Source organism: Erithacus rubecula (assembly GCF_903797595.1).
Source record: "Erithacus rubecula genome assembly, chromosome: 4".
NCBI classification, from domain to species: domain Eukaryota; kingdom Metazoa; phylum Chordata; class Aves; order Passeriformes; family Muscicapidae; genus Erithacus; species Erithacus rubecula.
In genome coordinates this window covers 30,023,029-30,044,124 of record NC_136686.1, presented here as the reverse complement: position 1 = coordinate 30,044,124, position 21,096 = coordinate 30,023,029, and the positions used below count along the sequence as shown (strand labels likewise).

The window sequence follows — 21,096 nt, the reverse complement described above, 5'->3', positions numbered from 1 at the left end:
TAGTGGAGAAGAAAACAGATGAACATTTTTTTCTTGAGGTGATTATTCTATTCTGCTCCAACAATTAACAGCAATAGAGAAAAAAATCAGGAAAACTGCAAGTTCCCATCCTGCTCCTCTGATAGCTGATTAGAAACCCAAGGACTTGACATTTGTCTGCAGTTGCCCACACAAATAATGGAGCTAGAATTGGTCTGCACCCATGCTATGTCTTCTGGCACCTACAGAAGCAATGATGTGCTGTGTTAAGCTGGACTGAGAAAGTTACAGATAACAATACCACCAATGTCTCATCTACTAGGTAAAAGGCAAAAAATAATGCTGGTGATGTAGACATTCACATGACATGAGTGGCATAGAATTAATCCCTAACAAGATGATGAAATGTGGGCTCTGGCCTAGGAAGAGAGGAAGGTGGGAGACATGAAGAATATATAATACTGATAATACAGGGAAAGGGAGAAACCTGGAATGCTCATACAGCCCATGTGTTTTAGGCTGGAGACTGGATGGAGCTGTCATTCCAACCTGTGTGTGGACAGGATGTGGGCTTCTCCAGGAGCTGTTGTGATCCATGGAGGACTCAGTGGGTTGAGCCCTGGTGAGCATGTGGGGAGTAGGACACAGCACTGTTTGCAGCTGTGATGCAGAGGGCAACTCTGCATGGCTGCTGTACATGGAGGCCTGGTACAGGCAGGCATGCAGTTATCCATGGACCTTTCCTCTAACCTAGACAAAATTGCTGTTTTACAGATCATGCAACTAGCCTGCCTGCCTGTCTGGATTTGCAGGTACTTTAGCAGAGAAAGGAGAAATTCAAAGAGAGAACAAGCACGCTCTTATTCAATGTGCATCTTGTGGTTTTGCAGGTTTTTCCACTAAAAATGTTCCTCTGAAGTTTCTTTAGTGACTAAGCCAAAATGGGTCAAAGAAGTATTTGATTCATAGCCTTAGAAAAAACACTTCTGTGTTCTCTTCTCCACCATTATCAGTTCTCTGTGGTATCCACCCAGCACCTTCCCTCACTGACCCTTACCTGTTGCTGGCCACATCCCCCCTTGAGCAAGTCCTCTCCTCTCAAAACAGCCTTTGACTCTTCCATGCCCTCCATTTTCACAGTCCTGCAAACCACTGTCCCAGCTGTATCCTCCAGACAATATTTCCTCCTCCTGTGTCAACTGTCCCCAGCTCTTTGCCAGCCCGTGGGCTGCCATTTGTGGTACTGAGAGGAAGCCATCCTGTGTGGAGGTGACTAAGAGTGACTAAGTCCTGTGATCTGTCCACCAGCAAGAGAGAGTTTGTTCCTAATATTTGTACCAGATTTATTGGTTTAGCTTTCTTCAAGATGAACTCCCCTTGGCCCCTGAGCACGAGAGACACATGGAGTTCCTGGAATGAGTCCAGCAAAAGACAACAAAGATGATTAAGGGACTGGAGCATCTCTCTTACGAGGAATGGCTGAGGAAGCAGGAACTGTTCAGCCTCAAGTAGAGATGACTGAAAGAGGACCTCATCAATGTCTGTAAGTATTGATGGGAGGGTGTCAAGTGCATGGACCAGGCTCTTCTCAGTGGTGCCAAGCAACAGGACAAGAGGCAATGGGCAGAAACTGATGCACAGAAAGTTTTGTATCTGAATCTAGGGAAGAACTTTATGCTGCAGGTGACTGAGCACTTCAACAGATTGTCCTGAGAGGCTGTGGAGTCTCCCTCATAGGAGATATTCAAGAGCCATCTGGGCACAATCCTGTGCCAGGTGCTCTGGGATGACCCTGCTCTGGCAGGAGCTTGGATCAGATGACTCTACTGTGGTACCTTCCACTAGACCCATTCTGTGATTTTGTGAACAGAGGTATCAGACAGCCATTCTCTGTACATTTATGATGAGGAGGACAGTGGTTCCTACCATATGTTGCTCTAAATCATCACTATCTCCTCCCCATCCTGAGAACTCAGGCCCAGCTCAGTGCTAGACTTCTGTGTATGGGATGGGATCTGACTTAGGCACCATAAAGTTCATCCTTTGACAGCTATTCTGGGAAATATCTGAGAGATTTTAACATTTTTATTCAAAGTCGGTAGAATCCCCAGAAGAAAGGAAGAAGTTGAGTCCTGCCTTGCTGTGCTGGTGGTTGACCTCTGCATGCATAAAGCACCAGGGCTGCATGGCCTGGGAGATGTCTCTTGCCTTTGTGCTGGCAGTCAGAGGCCTCTCAGCAGCACCCAGCCACTGCCAGGAGCAGGAGCAGTGCTGACAAGGCAGACTCACATGCAGTGCCTACTCCTCTTCTTCAGGGTGGGTGCAAAGGCTGTTCAGCCCTTCTGCAGTCAGACTCTCTGCAGCTCAGCAGCCCCTCAGAGCCAGATCCATAACTCTGTGTGTAATGGGACTGAAGTGACAAAGCTGAGGCACAGATTTTCATATGCAAAATCTTGGTTCAACCTGCAGCAGATGGGGGCTAGGTCACCTCTAAGCAACACTTTGTTGTTTAATGTGACACACAGCGGTTCAGGGGAACAAAATAAAAAAAAATTTAGTCCCCCTTGCTGAACCTCCAGGTCTCTGTAATATTCTGCTTCTGGAGATGTTCTTACAAAAGATGGATATGAAATTGCATCTTCCACAGCACAACCCAATTCCCTGTTCCCTGGGTTAAAGACAGCAGCTCTGAAATGCCTTTGCAGCCTCACTTTCCTGTCAGGCAAATTTGAGCTTTCATCTTAGATATTTTGAATAACCTTTGAGTTCAGATGCTGTTGCAGAGCAGGAGTTCTCATACCACAGTATGGCCACAAATCTGAGGTGAAAGGGAGCCCTTTATCCTGCACTCTGTCAATTTGCATCTTGTACTTCCTCCATTTGCAAACCAAACCAGCCACCTCAGACAGCTCAAAACATCTGGGCCACATACATCACAAGTTCAGGTCAGAGATGGCACAATGGGGCACAAAACCCAAAAGTAAAACAAACAAGAGATTGACCCACGCACATGATTCTGCCTCTGGTTTCTACCTCAAATGCCCTATCACAGTGGCTAAGCCCACCAAAGCTGCACTGCAGAAGCCCTTGGGTACAGGGATTAAGGCAGATGCCCTTACCTGTGCCACCACATCTGTGCACAGAGCATCCTGTGTGCAGCACCCCAGGGCTGTCTATGTGGTGTAAGTCCTGCAAAGTACTGCAGAACAGCTGGAGGAGGAGGAGGCTTTTCCTGTGGCTTGCTTGTGGCTCCCTAGTTTGTTGGTTAGATGCAGAGCTCTGTATGGTGCAGAGGGATTTAAACTCCCCAGTGTACATAATGAAGCTCCTGAAAAGTTATCCCTATAATTAGCTGTGTACACACAGCTGTGAGCACAGTCACTGGGGAGACTGCTTTTACTCCCAGGCTTGTTTGCAGAACCAGAGCTTCATTCATGTCCTATTTTGTTTCCCTGCAGCACTGAGAAAGAGTCACGTCGCTGTGCCCAATTTCAGCAGCTGGCTGAGACACAGACTTCAGGCACTCGTGCAGCAGGTCAGGGCCCCACACTCTTTGGTCTGGACCACAGAGAGATGTGCATGACACTGGAAACACCTGCAGTGCAAAGACTCCTTACAGATGTTTCTCCAGAAGGCCTTCCCTCTCTACCATACTGCAGAGAAAGGAATAAACCCTTCCTAGGGAGCAGCAAGCTATTGTAAAAAGGAGCAGTTTTCCAGCTGAGGGAAAGTGAGCAGTTTTCTTGGCAGGAGATACAGCCCTGTACATTCTAGGACTGGCATAAACCAGGAGTTCAAAACCATCACACATCACTGACATGGGGATTCTGGAAAGCAGGTGTGAGTTTGCTCTGCCAAAGCTGAAGTGTGACAGGGTTTAGGATGGGACCTTTTGGGTACCCAGTACTTCAGAGGGGCTGATCCCTGTGCTCACACCTTCACAGAGATCAACACCAAAGTTGCTTCATGCACAAGTCATTCCAGTCCAGTACTACAACCTCTGCCCATACCCAGGGCAAAAGCAGCAAGGTATTCTGGCATCTTAAACCCTTCCCCTCTCTCTAGGGCTCAGCCTTCAGCTCTTAGCATTTATCCTGTACTTTTATATTTTCTTTCAATGCACAAAATCCTCAAGGGCATCAAGCAGAATTCAGGCATATATTTATATATTTTACCCCTGTACACACTCATTCAAGAGGTCATCTGGAGCAGATAGTTCTCTTCTCTGGCTGTACAGATGGTGAGAGCATGCCTTATTCTGATCAACAACAGCCTTTCCTGGGTAAGATTACTGACTGCAACATCTTCAGCTCATTTATTTTTGCTGCACTGTCTCAGACCTGCTTACCTAGTGCTGTTCTGACCCCAAAGCTTCACAGCTTATCTCCTGTCCTTGTGGAAATATCTATTGATGATGGGTCCATTTCCATAGGGAATGATTCTTAACAATCAACTTCACTGGTTAGGCATTGCATTGGTTAAGCTCAGAGAAAGGAGGTTTTTTGAGCTTACTCACTTATAAATGCAGAGACCTTAACCTTAAGTGAGAGACAAGGGAAGTGGGAAATAATATTTGCATAAAAATTCAGGTCATTCACTTACTGCTTTATTTAGTAAAACAAATGGAAAATTTCATGTGATATCAAGCAACAAATCTGTTTGTAGTATCAGGAAAGGCTGACAGCATGGCACCAAAGCCCAAAAGAATGAGGGAAACAGATCCCTGGGAACTACTAGCTTTACCTCTGGTGTTGCCATTTCACTATGCCACCCTTTTCTCCAATAGAGTGGCATGGAAAGACATATTGTAGGGCAATACCAGAGATCCTGAAGTACTGAAAAAAGAGATGTAGAGACAACAAATGAGAAGAGATAAGAGAGGAGACAATTCCTGGAGAGGACAGACAGCATGTATGTACATAGAATGACGATGGGAATCCATGACTGACTTGGCTCAGGAATTGCTGTGCTCTGAAAGGGCAGAATGAATTCTTCATACACCAGAAAGAGACTATGGCTACAGTCATCCTCTTGGCTGAGAAAGAATCAGAGTTCTTCATTGGGGGGCTTCTCCTCGGATTTGTCTTCTTTCTAAAACACATTAGAGGCATGAAGTCAGATTTGACATTGTTTGGTTTCTCAGCATAGGCATAAAGAAAACAAAATAACTCAAATGCCTCCCTCTGCTGTCTATGCCACTGCCCTATCTTATTTCCATTGCACACCACAAAGACCCTGTTACAGGAGGATGAACTTTGACAGAGGGAGAACTTTTAACACTGAATGAACATGGAGATTTAATTGTCCCAGCAGAGACTCCTGGTAGAGTTCTAAGGCCCTATCCCTACACTCTGTTCTGTAGTCTTCCTGACAGGTTTAATTCCTATCCATGCCACTGTCTCTCTGACCTGCTCTCATATGCTGCCATCCACCACCTCCTTTCTCAGAATCCAAAAGCACCCTTCACTTTGTCTCCCTAGCTGCTGTTCCCAAAAGGTAGATGCTTCACAGGGACTTTCATAGAGCTGCAGAGATCAGTGAATTCTACTTGCTACAGAATAGAAGGTGAGGTAAATGAAGAAAGAGGCTCTACAGAGACATCCATCCCTGCTCTGCCCTAAATCTAATGCTTCTCTGATATTCAGGTGGAAATGTGCATGAAAGAGAAAGTGACAGGGATGGATGGGGAGGAGTTCAAAGAACTGAAGTAATCTTCTTCAAGAGCTTGGTAAACAACAGCATCAGCACCCCCTCTACCTGTTGCATTCTTTGCAGAAAACGATTGCAGAAGTCCTGTACACGGTCAATGGAGATTTCATCCACAGTCAACACGTCGTGCTCGTCATCTGGCGTGTGGAATACAGCCAGAGCTGGCAGCTGGGACTTCTTCAGTTGGAAGTATGACAATACTCGTTCATTGCTCTTCAAATTGCTGTCTAACAGGATAAAAAGAATCTGTGATATAGGAAAGAAAATGTGAGAAAATCAGAAATTTGAGAAAAAAAAAGAACCTGAGACAGAGAACAGATCCCCAAACAGCGATCATATGAATAATGAGTGATATTTTTATAGAGTTGGAGAAAACCATCCATGTCGAAGTGTTAGGACAACACTTTCCTGGCTATTATCTAGCAGCTCCATGCAGTGCATTTGTCTGTATTCTATCAAGTCCAGACTTACACTACCAAAGAAAATGTCTTCTTCCACCGTCTTTAAAAATATATCTACAGAATGACAGGAAGGCATCTCCACTTCTATTCTCTTAATAGATAAGGAAACAAGATGTCTTTTATCTTAACAGCAAATGCCAAAGAAGCTGAATCCTTTACTTGCATGTTATTTGGATGCTCACATCCATGCAAGACCCAGTGTAAAAAGAGGTTTTGGTGTGGGAAGAATCAAATTCAATTGCAAGAATGTGGGAATGGGCATAAGGTCATCAGGAGCCTGCAAGAATAAGAACATGACAGTACCAAAGCTAAAGGACATATTGAAATGAGCTGCAGTGAGCACAAATGAGGATGCAATGATTTGGGAAAGAGAAGTTCTTGCAAGACACCTATGTCCATACAGCCCAGCTCAGTGGAGAGTTCAGACCCAGAGAGCAGCTCAATATGAACAAACCAAGATGAAATGACCTACAATCATTATTATAAATTTTATAAAAGAAAATAAATAAAGCAGTTAATCAATTTAATCAGTGACCTGAGTCCTTCAGCAGATGAGATCCAAGTCAATGAAATGAACAGCCAGCTAGCATGTGTCATTTTATCTTCTTTTTACCCTGTGCAATCTACTGGGTCTAGCACATTCAATGTACCTATGGACAAGGTTCTGGCTTCACTTACACAAGAAAAGAAGGGTTCAAAAAAAAAGAAGCAATGTAATGTGAAGATTATGTGCCCAGTTCCCAGGCTGTGACTCATGTTTTTCTTTCTTTTCAATGAAGAACACTCAAGTTAGTTCCAAACTTGTTTTCTTCTCTAAAAATAAACTTCATAAATCCTAAATTCTTTACTTATTAAATTTATGTTCTATAAAAAAACAAATATATCTGAAAACTTTCCTAGGCAATAGCCTATGGGGAAAAGGGATAGTTAGGCTGCTGTAAGGTTTAATTTCAGTTTTATAGTGAAATACAGAAGGAGAAACAGCATTTTCACTGGATATGTGATATTCACCATTTGTAATTTTTCTTTCAAAAGTCAACTGTGCCCCAAGAGCAAAAAGTCAGTGAGCAGACAGTTTGTGGGGTACTTCTCTCTGAGCACTTAATTCATCTTTTTGCAGGATAAAACACCAAGCTAGAAAAGGGTCACCTATTTAAGGTTCACAAGTCTGGGGGCACAATCTAAGAGGATTTCAGATGGAGCAGCAGTATCTCTCTTCAACTAGAATGCTGGTAACATAGGCCAGTGTTGGAGGGAAGCACTTTCAGAGTGTCAGTACAGTATATGGTACTGCACTCACACAGTGCATTCAACAACTTTTGGGTTTCTCTACATGAGATTGACTAGCCAACTCTGATGACCTACCAAAGCTACAATTCACCAAAAACAAACCCCACTTAAAATGGCAGCTCTAATGTCACTGTTAGAGATCAGTTAGTTCCATCCCAAATAGAAAGTTCACTTTCCATTTCATACTATCTTGTACAATAGCTGGTTGGGTGTTTCAAATTTGGAGATTATTTCCTTTTTTTTTTTTTTTATTTTAAGCAATCTTCTTGCCTTTGTTCAGAGATCTGCTGCTTCAGATAGTGAAAGACATCCTGCATGAATGAGAAACACCTGACACAAAATGTCCCCTTCACACATGATATTATCTGTGCACTGTCACTTGCAATAAAATGCCTTTCATAAATTTGGTATACTATTGCTTGTCTTGGTGTCTTGACAAATTGATTCCTAGCCAGTGCTTTTAGGACATCAAGTTCCTGGTAGATACTAAGATATGGAATGATGTTATTGCCCAAGGAATTAAAGTTCATTTAAAATAGCACTGCAATGAAAAAAACCAATATGATATTGCTTAGTTTTTCCTCCAACAAAGGCAAACAGGAAGGATGGTCAAGCCTTATATCCAGTGTTTGACTTTGAACTTCAGAGAGCTGCAGTTCAGTTTTGTATAAGCAAAAAGATCAAATTCTGGTGTTTGAGTAATTTCTTACATCACAGTACATCAAAGCAAAACAAAAACATCAGTCATGAATTTACAAAAAGACAGCTATAAAAACAAATTTACTGCAGATATCTATTAAGTGACATTAAAAGTCCATATTTACAGTCTCCTCTGTTTATGGCTAAGAGGCATATCTAAATATTATCTCTCTCAGTTCTGGAGCCATCAATGTCTGACAAGAGGAACAAAAATTGTACAAATTACTGTCTGCAAGAGAAAGGTCATCATTTTTTCATTTCCATGAATTCCTGAAGGAAACCAGGAGTTTCTCAGAATGCATTTCTAAATAGACCTACATCTAATTTAAAAGGGAGTTTACAAACATCCCTACCCAAATAATTTTGACATTGGAAATCAATTATGTCAGCTACAACAAAAGCTTGTTTTGTTATTCCCAACATCACCTTATTGAGACTTCTGCAAACACCCATGAGTTACACCAGCTGTAATTATCATATTATATTCTGATACTGTGGAATACTCTGTTCACTGTTGTCCACTCACAATTGTTTCTCAATTTGTGCTAGAAAACTACCATGTTTCTTCTTATTGTTGTTAGCTTCTGCTGATTTAGCATCATCTACTATTTCATTTTCCTCTCCAACATTTTATAGCACTCAGGTTCCACAGTAAAATCAAGGAAAATGTAGGCTGTTTCCAGGCAGTCACTGTTGCTGTAGGTGCAGTTCAGACTGTTCTCAAATAAAAGTCCTCATTATCCTTCCTCATGGGTCCTCCAGCTGAAAATCCAAGCTGCCTCTCAGGCAGAAATGAACGCATCATAAACCAGAGGTGAAAGGACCATAATCCAGAAACTGGCAGGTGAATAACTTCCTCATGATCCTGTAACGGTTGGACTCGATCATCTTAAGGGTGTTTTCCAACCTAAGTTATTTCACCATTTTATGGTTTTTCTTCACTCTTTGGGGTCAGTTACTCAGCAGCAGCTGTAGTTCCTCTTCATCTCTCCACCCAAACAAGTTTCTCTTTTCCCTCCCACTGGTGGTGACAATGACAGGGACTGCTCTTGCATCAGTGTGCAGCAGAACATCTCCACTGCACAGCCATGATTCCTTGCTCAAAGCACTGGTAGCACTAACCCTTCAGCACAAACAAGCATTTCACAACTATCCCATAGGACAGGAATTATTCACCGGTAATCCTGAACAAAATACAAGTCAAGAACCTTGAATTTATTCTCAGACAATCTGCAAGCCACTAAAAGGCAAAATCTAATCAATACTTGTTTTGATGCAAATCTCAATTAACTTGTAGTTCCAACAACAATAACTTCACATAGAAAAACTAGCCAGCAGGGATTTTCATGGAATTGTGCAGTGGCTGCCACTGATACACAAACTAATTTAGGTCTTTCTATATGACAAAACAATGGAGACAAACCTCAGTGGGCATATCATTCTGCTTACTCCTCATTATCCAGATCTAAAATTCAAACAGAGGGATCCTAGCACTGTCTTGCTGCTTTCTAGGAGGGCAGACCAAAACACAATTTATTTCTCATAGTGGCACTCCTTGGGGAAAAACAACTTATTAGACTCTAAGTAACTTCATCTCTGTGTCCTCAAGTACCACAGCTGTAAAGTGGAAATAATTAGTCAAATCCCCACATCTATAATGTTTATATTTTACTCTGGCAAACTTGTAGGCTGATTTGGTTGGAAACTTGCCTGCACAAATAAAAAAAAAAACTAGATTTGGCTTGTTGAGAATTCATAAATTGTCTGAACTTCAGTACAACATTTTATCCAATGTTTTGTGAAGTATTTCTAGGAAAATTATAGCGATTTTCTCAGATCTAGGCAAGTCACATGAAAACTAGATGCAGCTGCATCAGCAAAGGATAGTGATGTTGAACAGAATTGTGTTAGAAGAAATAGCTGCTAGATGGAGACCTGTATCAGACTCTACTTCTCATGGAGAACAGTGGTAATGGTGTCACTTTAACACACATCTCACAACAGTAAATGGAATTTTACAGATAAATTAGTTTTCCTCTAAAACTACATATTCATCAAAGCAAAACATTTTTGAAGAGACATTGTGATGCATAGTTTCTGCCTTGTCTCCTGTCAGTGGTTAGCAAAGACATAAAGGTTCCAAAGTAGTCCTGCTGTAAGCAAGTCTCAAGATTTTTGAGATTGCATGGTTCTGAGGTGGTCACTGAATTCGAAGGTGAGGGTATACTTGTTTTCTAATCTGTTCCTTCAATGCCAAAACCAGATTAATGCAGATATTCTAGTTATCAGATCTCAAATCTTTCCAGCTCCACATTTCTCAGGGGAAGACCTCTTTATTCCTCTCAGCTCATTCTTCCCCACTTCTGTGACAGTCTGCCCCCCTCCCATCTGCTGTTCTCCCTTGCCACAAATGCTCCCAATCCTCCTTTGCTTGCAAGTTCATTCCTCTGTTCCTTGGACACAAATTCCACTGTAATCCAGCTGCTGGCAGAGAAGCAGCCATAGAATGATTTACTATTTGAGGAACTCTGTTCCCAGAGGGATGAGATTCAGGCAGAATTTCTCTGAAACACCTCATCTATCTCATCACCTTAGTGTGGGACATCTAAGCAATAAATTTGCAGCTCCTTTAAAACAGCCATTTCCAGAAGTCTAAGGATTAAGAAGCCCTGACTATATTTGCTCTCTGGTCACTTATATAAGGCTCCTTGGCGTCCTGCAGGCTGTAGATACAAATTCACCTCTCACATCAGTGGAGCTCAACTGTTGGCAGACTGAAGCACAGCAGCTGTGCATCATCTCTCTCTACAAGGGAACAAAATTGGACTAAAAGCAACAAAGTACACGATGTTTCAGCAAAAGAGCAGACAAGCAAGATACAGAGGGTATTTTCTTGTGAGGTGGCAAACTGGCTGAAGGTGAACAGAACCAACCCCTCCATTTAATTATCCAGATAATCCTCTTTTCCTGCTACTTGGCCTTTGCTCCCATAATTCACAGAGGAGATTATGCCCTCCCCATTCTTGGCAGCAATCACAGGGGTTTTTTCCTCCCTAACAGCCCCTCTTTCTCTCTGGACTTACCTTCCCCTTGTAGAGCTCTGCTGCCGCCCGAAACTTGCGCATTCGCTCGGGGTGCTTTGGAGACATCTTGTCTGTGATCAGGAGCAGGTTAAACTGGACTGAACTCTGCATCACACCTATTGCTGTCTGCTCAGCACAGGGAGAGAAACATGGACAAGGAGATTGAGAACACCCAGTTGGCACAGGATGCAATGTCAGAGGGACATAAGTCCACATGGCTCAGCTGTGGTTTCTTTGCAAACTGGCATCACAAGCAGGACAGATTTCTTTAAAGCAGGGGGATCAAGTCTGGGTTCTTTGCAGAAGCTATTAACCTCCTTCTTTGCTGAGTCTGAAGACCAGAAAGGTCCATTACTGGCTTTAAGAGAGCAACTAGGCAAGAGGAACAGGATTAGGGCAGAATACAGGAAGCTGAAGACTAGAGCAAGGATGTGAAGAGCAAGGCCAGCAAACACTGAATGAAAGGGTGTCCTAAATAGCTGAGGTCCAGCATCTGTCTGAAATATGAGCAAGAAAGTGGGAAGGATTTGTGGTGCCAAGGCTGGTGTTTGTCTTTATTATCTTTCTTTGGTATTATGTATTAGTATGTAGGATGGGGATGAGTCCACAGCTTCAGCTACCTGATGGCCTGAACACTCCTGAGCGCTGAGGGTTAAAGTTGGCTCTGCTGTCCCACAGTGAGAGAAGACCCTGGGCAAGGGCCAAGTGGGCACTACACACTGGCCCTCTGTGGGGAACCAGGGCTGGCACTGCCCGTGAAGCCACAGCACCATCTCCATGAACTCGCTCACTCGTCGTCTCACTTCTCCTTCCGCTTGCTTCCTGCAGGCCTGAGGCCTCTCCCTCAAATCAAACAGCAGTGGGGCCAGACCTGCTGCCTCCCTGTGCCACCAAAACCACAGAGGCACAGACTGTGCAGCTCTGCCAGTGGGAGCAGAAAGTTTCCACATGCTCCAGGAGTAACAAGGAAAGGGTCGGGGAGTGCATGCTGGCAAGGGCCCTGAATAACAGAGCATCTCGCTTTTGGCAGATGGGACTCTGCTGTTAGCTTAATGTTTATCAGATATTTTGTATCCCTTCGGTTTTCTGATGGTGTGTGGCTGAGGCAGGGGACAGTAGAGAGGCAGCAAGCTAAGCTGGAAAACATTAGAGATCCTGACGGGGGAGGATGAGGCTGAAGGGGAGGGTGAAGCCAGCCAGCACCAAGCCCCTGACAAGGCTGGGCTGAGAGAGGACAAGGTGGGAGCAGCGGCTCCTCCAGCAGCTCCACACAAAGGTGTGCTTGTCCACACAGACCTGTGTAAGAGCAATCAGCAGAACTCATCAGCAGGGCTGGGTCTCATCTGACTCTCCTGAAAAGCCCACAGGGTAAATATTGTCTAAAAATTCCCAAAGTATGTGGGAGAAGCAGTAAGGGCCCCAGGATGGGGAGAGAAACTCTTGGCAGCACTCGGTGAGAGCCATGTGACCCTATTATCTGCTGACCTGCAGCATTTTTGGATGCAAACAGCATATGCACTGGGAATAAATATTTATGAAAAACCAAGCTACCTTAGGGAAGCTGGGAGGGCTTTGGGCCAGGGACTGCAGGAGGCACTGTTAATTGCAGCACCTTGATAGAGCTCCAGATTGTCTGGAAAAAAAAAACTGTAACAACATCTGTACTGACAGCCAGGGTGGAGGGGACCAGCTGAACAGCTGAGGAATTCTCAGGGAGACAGCCTGAGTGCCAAACAGGACACCATACAGTGAGAAACCAAAGCATCAACAGAAATGCATAAAGAAACAGACATTGTGCCATGAATTGCAAAAGCATCAAATAGGGATTCCAAGGTTTCAGAGGGCCTGGGAATTTACAAAGATGAGGACACCATCCCTGCTGATGTGATTTGGATATTCTTAAAGGGCTGTTAGGCCAGTGGAGCAGGATATAGTAGTCCCCAGAAATATTTTGTGATTTCAAAATGTATTTTTCTCCTTTGAAGATGAAAAAACAAAAGCACTTTTTTGTTGTTGTTAGAAAAAACCCAACTCTTACCATATTTAATTGTGGGGAAAAACGTTAAATATCAAACAAAATGTTCTTGTACTGATGGGTTGCGACTGAACTGAATGAATGCATCAGTTCCCTTAGTTGATCGTTGAGTTTATCTTGAGAAGGTATAGCTCTGAAACAGGTTGGACCATTTTTTCTCTGATATAAGCTGAGCATGGTCAGCACAGTTGTAGCTTTCCAGAAGGCCACAAAACACCCCCTCAGCAATTATAAAGTCTCAGCCTTGCAGCAGCTAGAGCTTCTGAGACCTACTGACAGCAATGAGACCAGGGAACTGCTGAGATTTCAGAGGAACCCAAATCCTTGGTCAACCTCTACAGCAAGGAGGAGTGCCAGGACTCTGCTGCTGCCAGTCAGATGGGTGAGCCAGCAAAGATAGCCAACATGGAAGCATTCTGAGCCTGATATTATGTGTGCTTTGTTTGTTTGTTTGTTTGCTTGCTTATTTCTTTTGGTGGTGGTGGTTGTTGTTGAACTGATGAATTTTTGAGAAAAGTTGAAGGGATGGGGAAGATTTTGCTTGGGAAGTTCCCAACCCACTCTTGAATACGCACTCAAATATCTGGGCTTACATCAAGCCCTATGTGCTGAGTGATGCAGAAAAGCCTGCCTGCTGAGACCAGGTCATTTGAGCTTCCATGTTTCTCGGGGCTCTTCAAAGAGAGGGCGTTCTGGCTGAGCTGGCTCTGCAGGCATGGCACAACATGGCAAATGTCCATGGAAGGAAGCAACACAGCATGCAGAGTAACAAGAACTTGTGTTCTATGCCCCTCAACATCCCAAATTTACTGAAAATCCAAAGGAACCGTGATGAGTCCCTTCCTCTCCCACCACACTCACACCCCAGCAAATCTGCTTCCAGACCATGTGTGGAACAGCAGTGAAGAGCTGTGTGGCTTCCTCAACCCCATCTACACTGTTGCTCCAACCAGAGGGTGGTACCATGAGAAGAAGGCCAAGAGCAAGGGTGAGGACTGCAGGGAGCTGGCAATTACCACAGGGTCGTACTCTGTCACCAGGCGGAGCTCATTGATCCGCACGAAGCGGGTCAGCTTCTTGGCATCAACCTCTCTGTCGTTCATATCCAGATCCCGCCGGTCATTGTCCACCTGGAGACAGGCAGACACCTGCAGTCACAGCTGTGCTCTCCCCCCAGCAGCTCCTCCAGAGGCACTGATTGCACTTACTCACAGAGACACCCACCACCCAGGACACCACCATCCCCTCTCCCCCAGTACACAACACCACCACCACTTCTGGAGGTCTGGAACCTATAGAGCCCAGCCTGCACTTTGAGATAAGGATCTCCCAGCCTCCCAAGGACAAGGCAAACTCATGGCATAACAGAAATCTCTTAGGACTCCAGACATCCCTACAGTACCAGCTCTCAATGCACTGGAGACAGGGAGAATTAGCTGACAAACTACTCTAGGCATTGTGGAGAGAGGTCATTAAATAGTCTAACTCCTCACATCAATACTGGCTTTACGTCCCTTTTAAAAATCTTCATCTGCTTATTCTGTTTCTTCTACAAGTAATAAACATTGGCATCGGCCGGTATAGAATTCCTGGAAACATTGTGCAAGCAGGAAATCTCTCCAATAAAGAGAGGATTTTTCTTCCAGTACAGCAGAAAAGAAAAAAAAAAAAAAAAAAATTAAGCCCAGCATATTTTAGCTTTAGAGGAAAATCCATCCTGCCACACATCTCCCCACACTTCATTCCCTCAAAATGATGTGATTTTATTGAGATTTTCATGACCTGATAAGCAGAAAAAAAGCTGGCAACCACTGAATGATAGCAGTACACCAGAGTTTATGAGCAGAGTTCCTGTACAGCACCACCATGGGATGTGACTGAGTTAAGCCATGGGGACAGTGGTCTCTGACATGAAGTAGGATCAAAGTTGGGATTTGAAAGCCATTAATACACATGTTGAATGAGGTTCTTGGGGCTGAGAAGCAGTCCACATGCACATCCCAGATTTTATTCTCTGTGTTTGGGCAACCTCTGAAAGTTCTTGTGTTAGTTTTTCCAGTGGTGTGCAGACATCTAAAGTAATTTCTGCTGTTCTGTGGTCATTGGCAAGGTCTTTGATACCAGTCACCCACCCTGTCTGACAACACAAGCTGGTGCTTTTCAGACTGTGTGGCCTGATTCCTCTCACAGATTTTCCTCCTGCATAACAGAAAGGGCAGTTCTGCTCAAGTAAATAAGATCAGAACAGTGCAACACCTGGCTGGGGGAGACCAGACAGGCCTTGGGAACCAATCTAAAGCAGCCTGGACTCTACAGAAAGTCTTCTCTTGACTTTCATGGGCTTCTGGAAACATCTGATTTCCATTTGGGGAAAATAACATCTTGAATCTGCACTCAACATTTGTGCTTCTAAGTAAACAAGGCTGAAAAATAGCCTGCATTTAATAGCTGAAGCTCTAGTCAAAATGTCTTTATCACTCCATATAATTAGGTTGTTAGAATCTGTTAATTATGTTCTTTTTAGGTCTATCAGGATTTCTTACTGGAATAAATCAGTTTCTTTCCCCTATATACAAAGAAGTCTCACCCGTTGACACAGTCCCTCCTACTACTGTAATTATGGTTTAAACTTCTAAGCATTGTAAGTGTTTCATACACTGCAAAGGCAAAAAAAAATTAATTTATGCCTCTGATTCACTTGTATCCTGGTGACACATCTTTGTATCCTTCAAACGAGTATTTGATTCCAAGTTTCTGTATCCGTTCTTTTAAAATTCCGTTTTATCTCTGACCTCTTACTCCTACACATTATTCAGCACTGGATAAAAGGAAAAATAATATGTCTGATAATTTAAGAAAAATTTATAATCAGACAAGTGAATTGTCCACCATATTTGAACCTGACTATTGTATTATTTTCTTGGCTGTTTTTTTTTCCATATTAAACAAGAGTTCAGTCACAAAAACTTGACTCCAAACAGAGAATGGTCAATATAATACAAATTCCAACAATCCAAACACTTGCTTTTATCAAATTCTCTCCCAGTGCAGTCATCCTCATTGTCTGCCACAGTGCAAAAACAAAGAATCTTTTCAATATTTTTGGAAGACAACCACAATGACTAAGAACCAAAATTGAAATGGGTGTTGCTTAAAATTGCGACATCTAGCAAATAAAAGGTTAAATAAAAGGACCTGCCTACCTATTGCTCACTCTTAGATCATTGTTTTTTAATTATTTGGGTAATATCAGTGGTAAACATGGTGCAGGAAATGATGAGGGGGAAAAAGAGAACAAACTGTCCAATCTTTGTACAAGCTGGATCTAGAACTTGGCCAAGCTGCCATATTTAGTTTCACTAGGACATGTAGTCTGTATCCATTTTACCCCACCTCAAGCACTTAGAGGTCTGGTGTCACAACACTTCACTGGCTTTTAGGACATCTTGTGCTGCCTGGGGCCCCGTTCCTCTTTAGACACACCTACTTCTGCAGTATTCAACAGCCATGCTTGTGTGAGAAGGGGCAAGGTGGGGGAATCGATGTAACTAGCAGAATGCTTGGTATTTTTGCACCAAGTACATGGCTCTTCCCAGTAGCATCTCCTTAAATTTCAGCAAATATGGCTACATCGAGGCTACATTGAGCTACCTGCACTTAGAATGAGTCAACAAAGATTTAATCTAGTATAGCATACCTCCTAAGAAACTCCAAAGCAAGATTTCTAATGCCTAAAGCATATTTAGGAAATGAGTCTGCAAACCACAGTGTAGGGTGGCACAGCATCTCTTAACTGGAGACCTAGGCTGGATCTGTTTTCTGTCATGATGGAAAAGTTTTGTACCCTTGGAGACAGTTTTTCTTGCCTGAAGTGACACTTGCCAAGTTTTGATATCAAGCCTGCTGTGTTGATCCATTGTAACATGGGCTTTAGAAGTTTTCCATGTGTCTCAGGACCCTTTCCAAAACCACAGAAACCCCATCCAAGTTAATGCCAAGCTCCGGGCGGGTCATGGAGAAACACTGGCACTGCTCTTTGTAGAGCACTGGGTGCTGAACAAGATCCCTGGGGCAAACACCTAAACAGGAGAATCTTACCAGGTGTAATTAGTGAATCAGTGACAGGTACTCTGCAATTGGAAAGCAAAAACCCTCTTTGGGGCAGGAAGAGAGAGGTACTTTGAGGTGGGCAGGCATCTTGACTGTCCATGACAACCCTATTTTTGGCTTGCCCTAAGGAGAGCTGAGTTTTACGCTTTTTACCAAGAGCCTCTCTGTATGCACTGATCCAAGAGCCTCTCCCACCCACACCATCGCGCCGGGGGGCCCGGAGCCAGCCCCCATGCAGGAGATGCAGGTTTTTGCAGGCAGCGTGTTCCCGGCAGGGAGCTGCTGGCCGTGCCCACGCACCGTGCGGAACAGCGCCACCGTGTTCGCCGAGGCGCCGTAGTGGGACAGGACGGCGGCGCTGCTGCTGAGCCCGAACGGCACCTCCGGCACCTGCCCGGCCGCCAGGACAAACTGCTCCGCTTCGGGGCTCTGCGGGTCCTGCGGAGGCAGAGGATGGAGGGTGAGGGGACGAGCCCGAACGGGGCACCGGCACCGGCACCGGCACCGGCAGCGGCCTCAGGACGGGCCGCGGGCGGCGCGAGGGCGACACCTGCCGGCCGCTCGGTCCCCGCGGGAGCCGCCGCCACCCCCGCCCGCCAGGATGGTGCTGAGCCCCTGGGCACTCGGAGGGGAGGGGACAAACCCAGAACATCGGCCTTAAAACAAATAAATAAACAAATGAATAAATAAATAAATGTATACACGCATGTATGTATCAGCAGGCGTGTGTTTATAAAATACATATACATAAGCGCCTCGATTTTTAAGCTAGCCTTGATTCTAGAGTCAGGCGGTTACGATTTCGAACATCTTGCATTATCAGTACCGTGGATCCTTTGAAAAGGATATCTTAGGTACATCCTGTATTATATCTATATATTCAGGTATAGCAAAGGATAGAAATGTGCAGTTTCTCCGTATTTTAAGGTCTGTTCTCTTTCCTGCAGAGAGCATTAACTACTACTACAGCCTTTGCCTGTATTAAAACCTTCCTTGCCATTTCAGTTCCCAACTTCACAGTGATGTACTTTTGATATTTCTATTTATTGGATATAAATTCTCAAGACATGGTCTCTGCTTGGAAATTGGTTTGTTTTTCTTTTTAATTTGAACTGTCAGCTCAGCTGTTTGTGAGCCCAAAGAGAATGGAAAACAGAATTCTTTGTTCGTTCCGAAGAAAAACATCTCTCATGACCTGTTTTGAAAATGCCAGTGCCTCAACATTACTCTGCTGAGAGCGCTGAAGCCTAGAGTGGGGATAATCTCGCTGAGTTTTGGAGCATTCCTGGGAAACCTGGGGTTTAATCAGGCCGGGCACGGCCCTTTCTCAGGCACACGCGGGGTTTCTGGAGCAGGGCGCAGTGTTTCCACCGCGGCATGCTGCTCCCAGCCGGGGAGGCCGTGCTCATTACACGGGAAGCTTGCCGAGCCACGTACTGCAGTGAACCGAAAGGCTGCGGCAGAGAAATAATTTATGGTGAGCAGGGAACACGGACTTTATTTGGATGAATATACTCTCAGGCCGAGAGCCAAGCCTTCATGGCACACATACGTCTTTATCTAGTGCTCAAACGCAGCCCTGTCATGCTGGATGCCCGAGATGTGGCTGGCGGCTGCCTCGTGCTGCCCGGCAGCAGCCCCCGTCTGGCTCTGGAGAGAGCAATCCTGCGGAGGGAGGTCACTGTGGCACAGGACAAAAGGAGCCGTGTCCCTGCTGCAGCTCGGGAGGAGGCTCTGGGCACGGCTCTGCCGCAAGCCCAGCCAGCCACCCCCGGGGAAGGAGGCGCCTCTGCACTTTCATTCTGCCTTGCAGATTGCCTGGCTGGTTTGCACAGCTCTAGCGCTGCAAGAGCAGCTCCCAAGGAGCTCCGGTTGCTGCAGGCACCGAAGTCGAGGCGGCGGCTGCTCTGTGATCAGCGCTTACAAGCCCCTGGGCCATGCACCTCCTCTGCTCTCAGACTTGTTTCTGCCCACGCTGTGCAGGCAGCACCATCCGTCCTCACTCTGGTGGGTGTGAGATGTCACTGCCCTACACCAAGAGCATGATGCTCTCCCTGGACTGCCCCCCAGCCCCAGGCACAGGGCAGAAGGAGGAAGGTGCTTGCAGAAAGACCTGTTTCTAAAGTCTGAAGCCTCCTCTGACATGAGGCAGTGTGTGGACAGCAGAAAAACCAAACAGAACTCAAAGAAAACATGGAAAAAGTGCAGCTTGGGGACCTTAAAAGTAATAAGGATCTGGTTAAAGATCTGTTTTACATGCTGTAGCTCCTTTTCTTTTCTGAGGAAAAATACGATATTTGATGGGGCAAGAGGCTCGTACCTGTCACTCACCTTTGAATTCAGTGGAATTTAGATAAAAAGAGATAAATCTCAAGTATACCTACTCTGGGGAAAAAAGAACTGAGACAGAGACCATGCCTACATCCTCCCTGCAAAGAGGCTGCAGCCTGAGCCTAAACACTCTCGGACTTCAGCAGACCTGCACTATCACTTCTCCCTGAGACTCGACTTCCTCATCCCCATCACACAGACCGTGCCTTACTCACACTTTGCTGACTACAGCAAATAACTGACGCTCCCACTCACCCCTCACCAACACTGTTTCTCTACCATGCATTTGTTTCTTTCCCTGCAACATTTCCCTCTCTCCTGCTCCAGGGCTTCTACAACCTCCTCCATCTTCCTCCTTTGCTCCATCTCCTTTTCCATGCAGAGACCAAATTCTGTGTGTTCCCTGTGACCCATGACATGCCTGTCACAGCCTCAGTACTTTTGGGACAACAGCTGCCTTTGGCAGGTGTTTACACCACACCCAGCCTCATGCTCTCATCAGAGTGGGATAGAGCTTACAACTGGCAGAGGAGAGGTGCTGTGAACACACCTGGAAGAATCCAATGACTGCCACCTCTGCACCACTGACGAAGGCTTCAGCATCTGCAATGTTTTTTAACGGGACAGGTTTCTCTGTGGCGCTGGCTGTGCCTGCAGAGCAAAGGTCAGGGATGGGCAGAGTGTACACGAGGTGCAGCTCAAAGAGGATCCCCCCAATACACACACAAGCATCCCAACCTTACAACCACACACCCCTCCTGCAAGCTCAACACAACGTTTGTGCAGCATACCCTGGATAAGGAGGACTCCCTGCAGCAGACCCAGACTTTACCCAAGGCAGGAAGAAAGCTCACTTACTGTGGGATGCAGAGTCACTCCCTCCAGCACACCCCACTGGGGAGCATCTGGTAAGCAGGATAACAAAGAGGCACGGGAAGATGGATGTGCCCATGGTAGCAGCTTGTCTTCTCCTCACCATGCCACCTTGCTCTGGTGTTCTCCTCTGCAAGAGACACGTCAGCTGCTGTGGGAACACACAGCCTCTCCTGGGGCAGTGGGAAGGGAGCAGCTGGCCCAGGGCAAACCTTCAGCTCCTGAGATAACTGCCTGGCTGGAGAAAGCCCCTCCCTGCTGTGCAGGAATCAGCCTTGGAGAGAACACTGCTGGCAGTGAGTCCTCACCCACAGCACTGGACATCACAGCTGTCCCGCACCTTTGTGACCAGACAACCCAGGTAGGTTAAGAACATCCTTCTCCAGGTGCTGGATCCCAGAGGGTGATGTTCCTTGTGCTTGGCCAGCAGGCCAGCGATGGGGACAGGCAACTCCTGCATGAGCTCCAGGGAACAGCTGCTACAGTAAGTGTTAAACATGAGAAGGGTATGTTATAGCTCCCTGGC

At 45.3% G+C, this 21,096-nt stretch overlaps 1 protein-coding gene across 1 annotated transcript; it reads right to left on the bottom strand.

Moving 5' to 3' along the window:
* Nucleotides 1–4,572: 4,572 nt before the first annotated feature.
* On the bottom strand, nucleotides 4,573–20,982 carry ERP27 (endoplasmic reticulum protein 27). The gene is made up of 7 exons (XM_079305236.1): nucleotides 20,556–20,982; nucleotides 20,248–20,348; nucleotides 17,667–17,804; nucleotides 14,273–14,386; nucleotides 11,222–11,347; nucleotides 5,737–5,934; nucleotides 4,573–5,070 (listed from the first exon to the last, which is right to left on the bottom strand). Exons 1-7 carry the CDS (start codon nucleotides 20,674–20,676, stop codon nucleotides 5,026–5,028), a joined length of 843 nt encoding a protein of 280 aa, XP_079161362.1. The 5' UTR covers nucleotides 20,677–20,982; the 3' UTR covers nucleotides 4,573–5,025.
* Nucleotides 20,983–21,096: the final 114 nt, after the last annotated feature.

What these genes read in the sequence shown, in the direction of transcription:
- ERP27 (XM_079305236.1), bottom strand. Translation starts at nt 20,676, where the DNA reads ATGGTGAGGAGAAGACAAGCTGCTACCATGGGCACATCCATCTTCCCG. An exon ending in GAGTGACTCTGCATCCCACA is followed by an intron (nt 20,349 to 20,555) that starts GTAAGTGAGCTT and finishes TTTGCTCTGCAG; the next exon opens with GCACAGCCAGCGCCACAGAG. An exon ending in TTCTGCAAAGAATGCAACAG is followed by an intron (nt 5,071 to 5,736) that starts GTAGAGGGGGTG and finishes AATGTGTTTTAG; the next exon opens with AAAGAAGACAAATCCGAGGA.